This window comes from Callionymus lyra, chromosome 2 (genome assembly GCF_982586985.1).
Source record: "Callionymus lyra chromosome 2, fCalLyr1.hap1.1, whole genome shotgun sequence".
Lineage (NCBI taxonomy): Eukaryota > Metazoa > Chordata > Actinopteri > Syngnathiformes > Callionymidae > Callionymus > Callionymus lyra.
Window position 1 is genome coordinate 31,844,532 of NC_141819.1, and position 15,843 is coordinate 31,860,374.

At 38.2% G+C, this 15,843-nt stretch overlaps 1 protein-coding gene across 3 annotated transcripts in view; it reads left to right on the forward strand.

Moving 5' to 3' along the window:
* Positions 1–4,694: 4,694 nt before the first annotated feature.
* The window catches only part of nfia (nuclear factor I/A), a 140,433-nt gene continuing 129,284 nt past the window's right edge, over positions 4,695–15,843 (forward strand). For all 3 annotated transcript variants that reach the window (XM_087784679.1, XM_087784680.1, XM_087784681.1), the window contains exon 1: positions 4,695–4,988. In XM_087784679.1, the coding sequence (XP_087640805.1) occupies positions 4,806–4,988 (183 nt within the window). In that variant the 5' untranslated portion in view covers positions 4,695–4,805. The remainder of the gene's footprint in view (positions 4,989–15,843) is intronic.

The window sequence follows — 15,843 nt, forward strand, 5'->3', positions numbered from 1 at the left end:
CCGATAATGGATGTTTACAATTATACAATTATTATAATTAGTAGACACTAATTATAATAATTGTATAATTGTAAACATCCATTATGGGTTCCATTGTACTGATATCTGGTATCTTAATAGATATAATACCGAAATGAACATTCATCTGCCTTGTCTACGGGTGCCATATTTGCCAAACTTCAAAAATAAAGATGGGAATATATAAGTGTAAAAGAAAACAATATATGGTAGTTTCTATTTCTTTATTTGTATTTATGTTTGATTATATATTCTTATTTTTCGACATTTATTTGAATTATTAATTTATTTTATTATAGCAGCAAAAACTAAAAGAAGATAAAAAACATTAAAACCGCAAGTAAAGACAAGTGGCAGAAGCTTCATCTCAACAGACCAAATACTAAGATTACATCTGACTAGTATGTCGCGCGTCAGGTCGTGCACTCGTGGGTGACACCAGGCGCCCGTGGACCATGGAGCCTCAGAACAATACCACATCAGCAGCAGCAGGATCATATATTGTGGCGGAGGTGGCAGCTGGTGAAGATCTCGTCTCTGCTCATGTGACTTCATGTGGACACTCTGGCTTCACTGAGCTTCAGCCGGGTGGACGCAGGCCCGGGTGGCAACGTGCTGCTGCTGTGTGACGCCCACGGGCACCACCGGGCTCCACAAAGCGGAGGGGAAGAGAAAACAGATGTTGACAATCAGGTCATTTTCCCCCTCCTTCTTCTTCTTCTCCTGGTTCGGAACGAGGAGGAAATGAAATTCACATATTTTTGAGGGGTAAATTGGAGAAACGTGTTGTTATTAAAGCAGAAACATGATGCCACATGGTTGAACAGGAATATTTATACGAGTAATATCAATATCATAAACACATTATTTTACATTTTCTTTATCATGACATCAATTAATAATCTGATGTCGAATGGAAAACAGTGAAGCAAGAGAACAACAAGGTTGAGCATTCAGGGTTTTATTCCACACTAAAGTAGACGAACATTCACTTTTGAGAAATGATACAATGATACAAAGTTCTTCTGAGGATCGCTTCTCAACCGGTGCAGACTCACAAACTCAACACTGCCTCCTACTGACGGAATAGCGCCACAAACTGTATAATGCAAATATATAAATAATATCATTATTTAAGAGAAGAGGGATTAACATGTTTAAATGTTTGTTAAAACGCTAAAAAAAATAGGTCGTCACAGTATTACAGAAGAGTTTGAGGTTTTATTTCGGGCTGTTGCTATTGTTTAATTAAATAACAGAGCTAGCTTTATTGTTGCTGGATTACCTGTAGTGTAGCTAGTAAAACTCTATAAGATATAAGAGGTTAACTTGACCCCTGAGTTGTGCCCTGTTCTGCTGCTGATAACATGAGTTCCTTTTTATAAATGAAAGATAATCTATAAATACTGTAAATTAAAGTGTCATGGTTTAAATCTCATTTTGAATGTGGTTATGAAGCTATGCTCATTACTCTAGTTGAAAATCTTTTTAAATGTTACCCAAGTTATGACAGCAACATTTTTTCCATTTTCTTGTTGAATAAAATAAAATAAACCATGTCTCTTATAACAATTATTTTATAGTTTTTAAGTATCAAGACAAGCCATACTACTTGTATTGGAGTCATTTCCAGATAGAGGTAAATCTTTCTGCATGTTTACAGTCTATTAAGTATTTATTATTTAACTTTCTTTTGGGGAGGTTAAGAAGTGAATGAATGTGTGGTGACGACCGTGACATCAAAGTAGCAAGTAGAAAAACTGTTGGAAAAAAGAAGAAGGACTATGTGAACTTGGCAGGTGAGGATGTGATGAGAGTAGGTGGGACTTGAGAGGACGGTCCAAAGGGGTAAAGTGGTAACCATTGGAGGGAAACAACAACAGAAGACTGTTAAAGAAATTGAATTTAATAAGTTTCCATTGATGAAATATGTGGTTTTTAGTACATGATTGTTTAAGCGCTTTGGGACCCTGGTCTGGAAAGGCGCTATATAAATACAAATTACTTACTTACTTACATAGAGCAGTCAGTTGGAACTTTTTCATGTACTAACACTACTAAACTAGTACCAGCCAGAACAAATGTTTTTACTTGTAGCATTTACAGTAGTTTGTGACAGGTGATCTTGTTTTAGCTGTCCAGTTTCTCTGCTCATCTTCCATCATGTGTTGTCTCTTCAAGTCTTTCAAACTCACCTATACATATCTTCTTTCACAACCTCCATAAAACAACCTTTCCTCGTTTGTCCATCTCAAACATTCGTCCTCAAAAGTTTGAATTGTGATTATCCCTGTTAAAACCTGAGGAAGGTTTTCTATGTCTTTCTCCTCATCTTCCTCACCAGGTTTTTTGACAGAACCCTCCTCTCCTCTGATGTCCCACCCTCAGCTAACCTCCTCTGAGCCCCCCACCCCCCCACACACCCGCCTTACAACCCGCTGTCCTTCCGTATCTCCGGCCGAATCACATTCCTCCGTTTGGCTGCAACAATGGCTGAACTGTTTGATGGTGGCTCTGCTGTGTTTCAGGTATTCCCCTCTTCTGATTAGCAACCCGAGCTTCTGGGACCCCCCACACCCTCCTCCTTCACAGCATCTATTGCGCCCCCCCCTAAGCTCAATAAAAAGTATATTCTGGAGGTGAACGGGAATTGAACTGTGACGTGATCAGATGCCGCTTCCGCTGAAGCTGCTTTCATCTGCCGAACAGAAACACATTCATTCTGACAAGAAGTATGATCATGAAGTTTGCTTCAATTTTAACAATTATGTTCCACTTTTCATGATAAAAATATCATTGACATCATCTTCTTAATGTCAGATGTGTGAAAATGCTTTCTTAGTACAAGAAACAGCACATTTATAAAAGTGTTGAAGTTTTTTATCCAATAGTTCAATTCAAATGAATATATACACCCTGTTTCTACTTACAATTTGTGAGCCTTTAAAAATCTGCATACCTTTGCAAGTGTTAAACTTTAAATCCGAATTATACATATACTTTCTTTTCACACAGCAAAATAATGTTTCTAATAATAACTCCATAAGATTCTAAATTGGAACAAATATATATATTTTTAACTATCATTAGAATTGTTTGTTTTTTTACATTTTGAATTTGTCTTACATCAGCTGAGACATGTAAAGACAATTAACAGTTAAAATAAATCATTAAACTTATAAGTTCTTCATCTTATGACTTTTATTATTGCTGTAAAAGACAAGTTGTTAGTCTGCGACAAAAGAAACAACAACCATTAGACGAAGGATGTGTTTCCTTCTACTTAAAAAAAAGAAAAGAAGTTAATACAAGTTGTCAAGATGTCATTAGTAAGTCCAAAGTTATCTCGCTTCATTCCTCTACACACTTCATTTAGTAGCACCGTTTGTTCTGGTGCTTACCACGTGACAGAGTAACACATAAGAATATAAAGCACAACTATTTACATTGATTAATAACCTTATACACCTACATTTCCCAATCTTGATCTCTCAATGTAACTCTACTTTTCGAGGACTATTCCAGTTTATTGATATAGTATTTTATTCTTACCTCAAATAAATAACTGATCGATTAAAAAAAAAGTTTACGGTTACACTGACGTCATGACAAAGGCTGCGCTCAAAATGGAGGAAACCCCCATTTCATAAACGAAAGGAATGATAAATATAATACATCGGCTATGTATTATTATTATTGTTCGTGGAAGTTTGGACAGGTATGAGACCACTTATCTCGTTTTAACGGATTATTATTTATTTTTTTACCAGTCAGGTGCAATGACATCAATAGAAGATACCTGGAGGTGCGTGAACGCAACACTTCACGTAGAAAATAAGCACGTTATCTAACATAGAATAAAAGTACGTCAAAGTTCCAAAGTGTCTCAACTTTCCGCTGTTTGGGAAGCAGATGCGGCACAATTGCGAGTTTACAAAGGTGTGTCGGGAAATATTTTAAACTTTAAGAGCCGTTTTAATAGAAACATACATAGAAATGAATGATACGAGCATCACTGTAAGACAACCGCAACATTAAAAGTCGTTATTTAGAAATAATATCGATAAAATGATCTTAATTTCATTTTTTTAAATGCTATTTATATCAAGTTATATTAAGAGTTAAATTACACGCAAACAACAGAAAAATCAATGATGCCTATTTTGTGATTTGTTAAACGTTGCGTTTTATGAATTCGTTTTTTTTTTTAAAAAGACCGCATGATTTTTAATAAATTTGACAACTTTATCTCAACGATATGAAGGACACTCACTGACAGAAGGCGTGCACGCGTGCACGAGGACCACTGGCTCCACACGCAGATTGAAAAGTTTCCCCCAAACTTCCAGCGGCTCCTTCAGTCTGGAGGTATTTACGCCAAAAACACGAGTTCCTCACTGAAAACCGAGAAAAGTCTGATGGAAGAACACACCGTTAGAGAGGAAGAAAGAGAGAGAGAAAGAAAGAAAGAGAGGTAGAATAAGCAGTTCCATGTGTCCGCCGGTTCGATCCTCTTATACCTGCAGATCCAGGAGGTTCGAGTCCCGGCCGGACACTTGTTTTTTTCACTGATGGTCAAGACCTAATGGAACGAGCAGTGAAGAGCGAGGGTCGGTGATGCGTAAAAAAAAAAAAGTCTACTGCATGTGTGTGTGTGTGTGTGAGAGAGAGAGGGGGGTGTGTTTCCCTGAGCAGATGACTGCCGCTCACCTTGCCACGGGGTCTGCTTGAGATTGGTTCATTGTCAAGGATCTTTTTTTTTTTTTTTTTTTTACCCATGATTCCATATGGTACGGCGCGGGCTACATGTTGCCCAACATGCCAGTGCGAATGTTTTCTCAATTAGGGCGTCTTATCTGCGGCGCGCGCGTCAGATGAAGCTCGCTGACAGCGTCATGGCAGGGAAGACCGCGGAAGGCTCCATCAAATGGCAGCTCTGCTACGACATCTCGGCCAGAACCTGGTGGATGGTAAGTTTGGCATTTCACCCACTTTTACTCTCTTTTTCAAACTTTATCCCTCATTTTTTTTCTTCCTCCACGAGAATCCATTTTCTGAACCTGCTTCTGTTGCTCGAAATTCGGGGGAAACTTGTGTTAAAAACAAAAAATAACGCGCTTTTGTTCCGGCGCGTCGCTTCAAACCCTCCGTGCGCGTGTACCCCGGAGAGAGACGCGCAACCACCGCTGACACGATTAACCGCACCACGGAGTCCACACGCACGGACACGGACACCGGCGCCGGTGCCTCTCGCGCCTCCGCCGCCGCGCGGTCAGCGAGGCCAGGCGACCTTTGACACCCCGCCACCGCGCTGACGGAGCGGGAAGAAGGGAAAGGTCACCCCGGGAGAAGGGGGTACAATAGTGTGTTTGTGGGGCGCAAATGAGCGGCGCGGACAGAAACGAGTCTGTTCGTGAGGACAGGCGCATTATTGCTGTCACATTTCACACGAGCCTCGTCCCGCCGCCGCCGCTCCCGCCGTCAGCTCTCAGAGAGATGGAACTTTTTTTTTAGGAGCTGCAGGTTCATTTCAGCCTCGGTCGCGAGATGTGAGAAACAAAGGAGGCTTTATAAAGGAGCAGGACCGGGAGAATTCCCGTCGCTCTGTGATCCACTCGCACCGTCCGGTTGACCTCCAGCAGCGGCAGATTCCGTGGAGGGTTTTTCCACCTGCGTGTCCGTGGACTGGTGACCCCTGGACCATCCATGAATATAGAGGAAACATATTTAAAAAAAAAACATTTTAAAATGGGAGGTCAAGGAGGTTATTTTGCTTTTAAATAAACATCTAATTGCGTAAAGACGAAAACAAATCTAGTGAGAGATTAAACAAAATAAAATTTTAAAAAATCCACTGGAAAAATATTAAATAAATTGAAAAAGAGGGGGGAAAAAACTAAGGAGCCACCACAAAATGTTAACGGAAATATCCACAAATTCTACATTGTTTATATTGCAAACCTACTTATTTTCTACATATATTTGTGGAGAAACTTAATTGAACCAAATGGGATGGAAAATTGAAGTTTCTATTATTTGGCAATTTTAATTCCAGTATTCTTAAAAACAATATTCTCAATAAATCCTAATTAAAACGATAAATACATATTTGCTCTATTTGAAATATGTTGAATTTATGAAATTTATTAAAAAAAAGGAATTTTGGATAAAGGATAGAAACACTTGATTATGTCAAATGAATAGTCTGTATTTATAATTTCTCTATTATATTGTTTTAACATCTCTCTTTCAAAATGTATATTTCTAGATGAAATTCTTTTAATTTATTAGCTTTATATTATTTAAACAACAAAAAAAAAGAAGTAAAACCTCAATAATCTTTTAAGTGGGAATTTGTATTAAGTATTTCTTTTTTTCTCTTTGGTTATAACTGAAATTCTATTTGTTTTAATCCATATATATTTTTTCATTTTTTTGTATGATTGCAACACAGATGATAATTAGTGGCACTTAAATGTGCAGCAGCTTCATCAGTATCACAGTCCAAAAAGGTTAAACCATCTGAAACACACAAAGAGGATTATCGGCTTTAATTTAGGAAAAGCAGCTGTGATGCTTCCCGGTTATTAGAGCGGGTTCATGTAAGGAAACGGTTCCTGATTCACAAAAGAGATTTAATATTTAAAAAAAAAATAATACAATCCTGCTATTCTTATTTTGTAGACCTAATGGAAACTTGACAACTTAACTTTTAAATCAGCATGTTTAAAATGTATTTATCATTTCAATTAAAATTCATAAAATGGTCAAAATATCTATACATATTGTGAACCTCCACTTTTATATTTTATACTATTATAATTTTAATCCAAATGTATTTTTGTGTTATATAAACGTCATGTTTTCAGCTGACTGATCGGCTTGTAATTCTTCCAATGCTTGAGTGCTGTTGAGCAAAGTAAAAGACTTGCTTCAGAGAAATTAGGAATGTAAGAGTAAACATAGGGAAGACTGTTGATTTTTATTTATTTATACAGCAGGATTCTATTTGTTGTCATATTTGTCTCAAAATTGATCAAAAGTTGATTTAAATGGAATCAGCAGGAAGTTTAGATTTTTAATTTTAATGGCCTTCCTTTGTTTTGTATATTTATTTGGCATGATCTCCTAAATAATTCCACTTATTTTCTCATTTCTCCAGCCACATGTACACATGTTATGATCAGCTGGTGATAACTGTCAACCACCAATCAATTTAAATGTGTTTTGTTATTCAACGTACTGCAAATTAGTTTAATTAATGTGTTCGAGTCAGTGAATGACCCGATCACATGAAACTAGAGCTTTTTCTCTAGTAAAATGTTTAATTGTCAAAATGAACAATTTTTTTTTTTTAAATACATATTATTGAAATAAATATTAATTCAATTGTCTTGATTTTATCTTATAACATTGAAGAGTTTTTGTTATTTATTTGTTATTTCTTCTAATGAAAACAGATTCCTTCACATCGTACGATAAACAACGCTGTATATTACACGAATAAAAAAGATAGAAATATATATAATTTAAAGGTCGATTATCTTTCTTGAAATTTAGCATTTAAATGTTTTTTTTTCCAAGTGATAACGGTTGGCTGTCTGCACATGTACTCACATTAACTTATTGTTTATATCAAATATTAGAAAATTAATAACCATAAAAACCATATCATTAGTTTCAATTCAACAAGTAAGAGAAGAATATATATAGATATTTTTGTGTCAATCATTAAATAATCATTAAAATATTTTGCATTTTGAAGAAAAGCATTTTAGTTAAAAAAAAAAGCATGTTCATTTGTATTTGTTTCAAGTGAAAAACTGGATCCATGTGAAATGATGTTGTCCAGAGAAGTTGATGTATTCATAGCTGCTCCTCTGATGAGGTGTTTTGAGGCTAATAGGTCACAGTAGGCAGGCGGGCTCGGTCCTGGTGTGGGGTCCGGCTCATTAATGAGACCCTCGCAGCAGCGAGAAGCAGCACTGAAATCACTCGTTCTGATCCCAAACGGGTTGGGTTCTGACGTCTCTTAAATGACGGGCCAAGGAGCCAAGGGTTGGAGCCTCCTGCTGTCAAAACACTCTTTATCTCTCGCCGGCCGCTTGTAAACAAAGCACAGGGAGGCAGCGGGGGCTTTTAATAATGGAGCAAGTGATGCAGAAACGCCAGCATTTTGTTTCCTGGTGCTGTTCAGATGCTCGCAGATCTGGAGCTTCGATACCGAGCGATCGTCTTTCCGCTGCACCTTCGCCTCGGCCGGGTTCAGACTCAGGACGGGGGACACAAATCAGGCCTGAGCTCAACAGCTCGGCCGACATTTGGACTTTCAGGCGATTCCAGTTAATTATTATGCTTCATTTATCTCTCATCCATCCATCCATGTTTCATCTCATCACATCTGGTCATGACATGTTTGTGGCATCCAAGCTCATGTGACTTTCCCAAGCCAGATTGACCATGTGGTGTCCTCGATATGTGAAGATGAAAGACACAAATTTTCGGGTTTGTATCAGGCTCTGCTCCGAGTCCCAGGTGGATGACAGCTTCTCACCTGTTTTCTTCTCATGACTTAGATTGATCGTTTTTGAGGTTGAGTTGTTAAAAGTTTATTCTTATACAGCAGGATTCTATTTGTTGGGACCAGGGCAGAATATTTTTAATAGTTGATCGTCTGGCTCTCCAGGGTTGTTTGTCTCTTGATCCAAATCCTGATGAATCCGGCAGGAGGGAGGAAACGTCACCAGGAAAGAGCCTTCAATGGACCGATACAGTTACTGTTGTGAGGGAATGTCGAGTAGAAAGAAAGAAGGAAGTAAAAAGTTAAACTAACTGCAATTATGCCATGCCATTAAAAAAGCATTTTAACTTTACTTTATACAAGGCATAGTTAAAAATGAAAATCATTTTATTTCAAAAATATTTTCTAATGTTCTTCCAAATGACTTATGAAAGGAGAAGAAAGGAAAACAATCCAAATGTAATACAACAGTTTACCTAATCATTAAAAATGTACATGTTAAAATATTTATTTTAAAAACATCTGTATGACCAGTATTATACTTTTTCTATTGTCTCATTAAAGAGGTCACAGACACATTTGGTCCCCTAACCGTACTTTCTCCAGATAAATAAATAACAATTCATTTGATTTATAAAGGCGCTTTTCAGAACACACAAGGACACCATACGGATAGATTCAAAACAACAGTATAAAGGAAATAGTTTTAAAAGTTAAGAGACGACCAAAGTTAAGTTAAGTTAAAGTTAGTATGTTTTTAAAGGGAAAAACATGAAAACAATAAAACAAAAGTTGCAGTCAATAAGCCAGTTTAATGTGTTTGTTGATGTTACGAATGTCTGGTGGGAGGGATTTCCTGAGGTGTGGATTAGAGCCACTAAAAGTTAGGTTTCTATGATTTTGAGTCGGGAAGGAAACTTGAATTTCTCCTTTTTTTGACATATATTGTTCCTGAGTTGCAGCAGGTCTGCCCCGGGGCCTCCTCCCAGCAGGACATGCTCACCAAACTAACATCATGTTAAAATCAATGGATTCTACTAATCCTGAAGATTCCCGTCTAACCATCTTCAGCGGTGACGCGACTCGGCAGGAAAAGTCTGGTTCCTCCGGTGAGTTCCTCACCGCGAGTGTCATATTGTGGGGAAGATGTTTCCAATTTGGAGCGGGCCAGAGATGATTAGAGGGGAGGAAATTGGGGGATTAGAGTTGTCTGCTTGAACTTCCTGAACACGGCGAACTGGACGGCCCTCCCTCCTTCTCTTCCTCCGTCCACTCGTCCTGGCCCTCTCTCTCCCGCGGTGTCAAGTGTGAGGTCACGAACAGACCCGGGGTTCTGGCTGCAGCCCGTCACCGCTGGTTCCTTCTCCTTCATTTCTCAAAGGCTTCTTTTTCTATCTTGCAATACTACCTCTTTTCGCCCATATTTTTCTCCTGTCTTCCAGCTTTGTCTCATCCTAAATTTTAGCCTTGGGTTCATGTGCTTCTGAGAGTCAACTGTGATGGGTTTACATATACAGGCTCCTAACTCCAGCTCACTTGAAACTGAGGGAGCTTCTCGGATGAGAAGTGAAACCTCTTCCCAAGACTCGTCACAATCCAGTTGTCCTTTCTTTCGTCATCTTTCTTCGTCTTTTTCTCATCTAATGCTTTTCATTCTTTACCCTGTAAATTCCCCTTTTTTCCTATTTCACCATCATGTCTGACTTCTCCTTCATTCTTTTACATCCGCATCGTTTCCCAAACCATCCGTCCCTCCTTTTGTTTTTGGAGTTCTACAAGAAGAAGAAGCTGCGATTGTGTCCAACTCTGGCGACTGTGATTCCCGTCGACACTCCAGTGCCAGCGAGCGTTGCAGCTCCGGGCGGCAATATCCGCCTTGTGCAGCTCGTCTTAGCGCTGGAAAGCTGAGCTGCGGGCAGCTGCGGAGAACTCGGATGACCCGAGTGTGAGCGGAACACCCGAGCTGCTCCACTCACTCGTACACATGTGCCGGCTCAGCATCTCACCTGGCTGCAGGTCACTCTGTGAACGTGCTGGGTGAGAGTTTGGTCTTTTTAAAAGACAACATGAATATGCTTTTGTTTTAAGATGGAAAGTGGCGTGGATGTGAAGATGCAAACATTCCATCATGGGTAATAGACATGGAGAATTCTGCTGCAGTCATTGTTCAGATTCTTGTTATATTACCTGGGAAAATAGTGACATAGGAGCCTCACAACGTTAATACTAGTATATCAGTAAATTTTTGACACACTTTCTCACTTTTTTGCTCTGTTCTTTTGTGCTTCTTTTATCAGTGATTAGTATCCAAAGTAAAAAAGACAGGAAAAAGTGCATTTCTATACCTGCTAGATCCTTAAAAAGTAGTACCATGCTATGTGTATGAGGCACAGAGTACTTTGTGTGAACGGTTTTCGAAATCATGATTGCATTAATATTTAATATGGATATCTTTTTTTTTTTTAATTGGTCTTCATTTTCATTTCAAATGATATTAAAAAAAAGTATTGCAGTTCTTTTATGATTATTAGTTCTTGAACATTTGTTTAAAATGAATATATAATTGCTTGTTTGATATCCAAAAATTAGATGGATATCCATTAGAAAAAATACATAAAAACAAAACAAGGTTTCAGATGGGATCTTAAATGAAGGAATACAACACAATAACAAGAATATGTCATCTGCGTACATACATATTCTTCCCTCAGGTCAGGTAGCATCTGATGTAGTAGAGATTGCCCCAAAACCCCCCTTATCTGGGTGGTTTCAATGTACAGTAGATCAGCATTGGTTCTACTTCCACTGTTTGTTGGATGTCTAAGCTTCTGTCCAGACACCTCATGCACGCAAAACACTTTAAATCTCCTTTTTTCTAGTCACAACCCATCAAAGAGTTTATTCTTTTGGCTCATCTTTTTCTTCACCTCCTCAGATCAAGTCAGAGTCATCATGACTCAGAGTTAGTGTTGACCCTCATCTTTGTGTGTATAAATCTAGCACACAACAAGTTTATCTTATAGCCACTCTTTGTTGGTAGAAATCGTCATTGTAAAGCGAGCAGGTGGAGCCTCAACAGTAAGGAGCTGTTCAGTGGTTGTTTCCCTGATGGCGTGTTTGGCAGCAGAATCGCTGGACGAAAGAGCTGCCTGAGCTCTGCGTGAGCAAACGGACAAACTGGTCTGGAGTCAGTCCAGGAGGTTAAAGAGGGAGGCTGTGACGTAAAACATGTATTCATGTATTCGCTACCCATCAGTACAAAACATCTCTGGAGCAGATTATGAAGCGAGAGGTCTGACTCTTTCACCCCACATCTGATGTTTTAATAAAGCACTGTTTGTTTGGTTTGGCGCGTCTGTTGAGTTGAGCTATATTTGTTTTTGTATGCCGTTTGATTTGAAAACGGCTCAAAAGTTACTACGACTGTAGATCATGAGTATAAACCTGGTGATGAGGGTCGTTGATATTTACCTGGTCCTTCTAGACCTCAGGTTCCTTTTGGACTCTTTAGTATTAAAGTCTTTATATTAGAACTTGCAAAAGTTTCTTCGTAAAGCTGAAGGATTACCGTCAACCATAATCCAGAAAGTTTTGCACCAGATATTTAACTTTATCTCTGAAGACGGGGAGAGAATGTGTTGACAAAGAACCTCAATCTAGATCCAGATGTACTTGCTAATGTTGATTCATTTATAAATACTTTAAGCATTCAATTTTATGTATGTTGATGCACTTCACCATAACCATTTAAGACAATATTACTGGAAACAACTACTTTATTTTCACTACCTGGGTTTAATCTGATCACTTGCACTAAATTTAATAATTTGGGTCGATGAGATCATATCATAAGTTTAATTCAGTGATCTTGGAAATGCCGATCAGATGTTTTAATTGACCATATAAACTGACTCAATGCAGTATCCACTAGAGGGCTCGTACAATCAAAGCTGGATCTTAAAAACATCACTCCTAGGACCGTTTGAATGTTATGGGTCAGGGGCGTCAAACTCAATCACACAAGGGGCTTGTAATCTTAATTATATCTGTCTTTGTCCTTCACTAAACAAATTCATAATCTGTCTCTTATCTTGAAAATTGACATCTTAAATAATATGTCACAACATGAACAATGATCTACTTTGATTTACTTTTTTGTGGTTAACAATAAAGCGTCTAAAAACCAATGACCAACTGTTTCTCTAGTGGGCGCTATAGTGATTATAGAGGGTGAATCAATAAAACACAAGAGCAAAGTGTAAAAGCTTTATAGAACAAGTTCCATTGTTGATGATTTTGATACATGGTTTACTCGTCACTAGCCTCATTATGGCCATCTGTTGGACAAACTTGACCCTTTTCTACTTTCTCTACTACTTGCTTATCCTTCGACAACACACACACACTCACACACACTCATTAATTACACACACAAGTCCTGTCACATTAACTGTGACAATCATCACTCTTCCCTGTCTCCTCTTCATCATTTCCTCCTCCTCTTCATCCTGCCCTGCTCCATGTCTGCCCTTCCCTGGAGAATCGTGGCTACCTGCCAACACAGCTGCTTCTTCTTCTTCTCCTTCTTTTTCTTCTTCTTCTTCAGGCCACTCTCTTGTTTGTGTGTGTGTTTGGTGGACGTCCTACTGGGAGGAGGAACAATAGGACAATGATGATGATGATGATGATGATGATGATGATGATGATAGAAGTGCCTCGGCAATGTCAAGAAGTCATGTTGAAATTGAATATATATATTTAGAACTTTGTCTCTTAAAGGGTAGAACCAGAAGTTTTTATAATTCTTATTTTAAAGAAAAATAAATGAGTATAAAATATTTGCAGAAATTAGACATCCCCTCTTTCTACATTGTCCTGTAATGCTGCTTGTTAATCAAATAACTTAGTATTTAATTAAAAGTTACAAAAATAATCGACTTATTTTTTTTTAGCCTACAATAAAACTCCCGATCTTGAATGTATCAATATAGCTGGATAAGAAGAGAAAGAGGGAAAACTTGGAAGAAGTGGATGTTAATTGTTAATATTAATTATGTTATGTTACATAAATTACTTTTTTTAAATGTATGTAATTTAACTTGCAATTGCATGCTTCGAACAGTGGGCGGGGCCAGTAAGAAATGATTTTATTAAAATTTTGACACTTTTATATTTTCTGTAATGAGTCATTAGTGTCATAACTTGGTATTATAACTCTCTAGCTATGTTTTAAACAGAGCTCTTCTTGAAGACCCGTCTGTGAGTGTCACCTGACCATCAAACTACGTAACTTAAGTGGGTCTGAGACAGTGTTTCAAGTACTAAAGTTGTGAAGTTACCAGGAGGATAAAACCAGAAAGCAACAAAACCATTTAACACAAATGTTCATGCGGTAATCTGGCACGCTTTGTGACCCTGGTCTGGAAAGGCGCTTTACAAATAACTTACTTACATCACTGATCTGATCCAGCCTTACACCCCAGCTCGGTCTCTGAGGTCTGTGGATCAGAATCTACTTATGGTTCCACGCACACGGCTCAGGACCAGAGGAGAGAAATCTTTTCAGGCTGTTGCTCCTAAGCTTTGGAACAATCTTCCTCTCTCTTTGCGCTTGATGGAGTCTACTGACTCCTTTAAGAAACATCTTAAGACGTTTCTATTTGTTCAGGCTTTTCCTTGAATTTCTCGAACCCCTGTGTTGTTCTCGGTGTTGTCTTGATCTTTGAAGTATGTACTGTTTTGAGTATTGTTTTGATTGTTAAAGCGCTTTGTCACCCTGGTCTCGAAAAGCGCTGTATAAATGAATATTACTTACTTACTTACTTACTTACTTACTTACTTACTTACTTACGACAGAATTTATGATATTGTAGTTACACTTTTTGGACACTGGGGGAGCCATTAACAATATTTTCATACACATGTTTTCTTGCTTTTCATGCCTCAAGTACAGGAGCATGTCTTTTCTTTATAAAATACAGTTGTTACGGTAGAGTAGGACAAACGAACATTCTTCACTGTACTTTGTGACGTCTTCATTTATCTCACAAACGCGTGTGATTTTCTCAGTGCTATAATTAACACCAGAGTTTTGGGATATTTAGCCGTGGCAGCGAACGGGTTTAAATACGTGGACCGATACCATCTTGATTGTACGTGTTTGGCGCGCAGGTGCACACACAGTCGTGGCACGGATCACCTCACTCCTCCTTCCTCTGGACCTAAAGGATTTGGGTTAAACAAAGTGAGCATTGTTTGTTGCTGCTCGCCGGCGTGGCGCGTTGCCAGTTGAGGCTCGGTATCAAACGGCCTTCTGGTTTCTGTTTCTCGCTGCTCTAAATACTGCCTGGTGCTCGCTGTACAGGAAGAGACCAGAGATTTGGCAAATCTAAGCTCTTGTTGTTTGGTTTGTAATGTCGTTATTTGGGTTTGGAAACAAGGTAAGGGCCACTGGCTGTGTTGAGATTAATGTTGGTATATTTAACATAATCCTCTTTAAATGGAGCTTTGAGTCGTTCTTCAGGATCTCAATCAGCCTCCAAGATAAATTAGTATTATCCATTTTCTACTGCGTACCTGTAGCATTCCAAGGTTTCTTCAAGGCTTTCCGAGCTTTTGCAGACTCGACATTTCCTTCACATTTGCTTTGCGTTAGCTTTTTGGTTTCATCCCGCAGGTGTTTTTGTTGAAAAGTATTATACAGTTAATGAACATAAACACATATTTATAAACCTTTTTGTAAAAGAAACAGATAGAAAAATAACCTTTTCCTCTAAACAAGATGATAATATTTTCTCCATTTATTTTGAGGAGCAAGAAATGTTCACAAAAGTTACAAAAAAGTTTAAAAAAGGTTTTTTTATTTTTCATTTAGAGCAAATACAATAATAAACACAAAACAAAATTGTTAGATGTCAGAAAAAAAGGTCTATGTTGTACTGTGATCTCTTGAGGGCAGCATGAATACAGTCAAAGGACCGCATGTGGCCCCCCTCACTTTGCCCAGGTGTGTTTTAAGCACATGTAAATATTTCAATGAAAATAGAGTTTTGTACAAACAGGCACATACTGATGAGTATAACAGAGGTCCAAGATCTATTTAAAACACAGTAAAATCCAAACATTAGTCGCTCTATAAAGACTGCGTGAAGAATAGAGTTTTTTTAGGCAGGTTTTTCCACTGCAAAATGTACATCCAATTCCAGATTAGATGTTTATTTTTACTTTAAATTAAGACTGAGTTTCCATCTGTCCTTCTTCTCCATCTTGATACCTGTGAGCAAGACTTCAAAGCCACACATCAC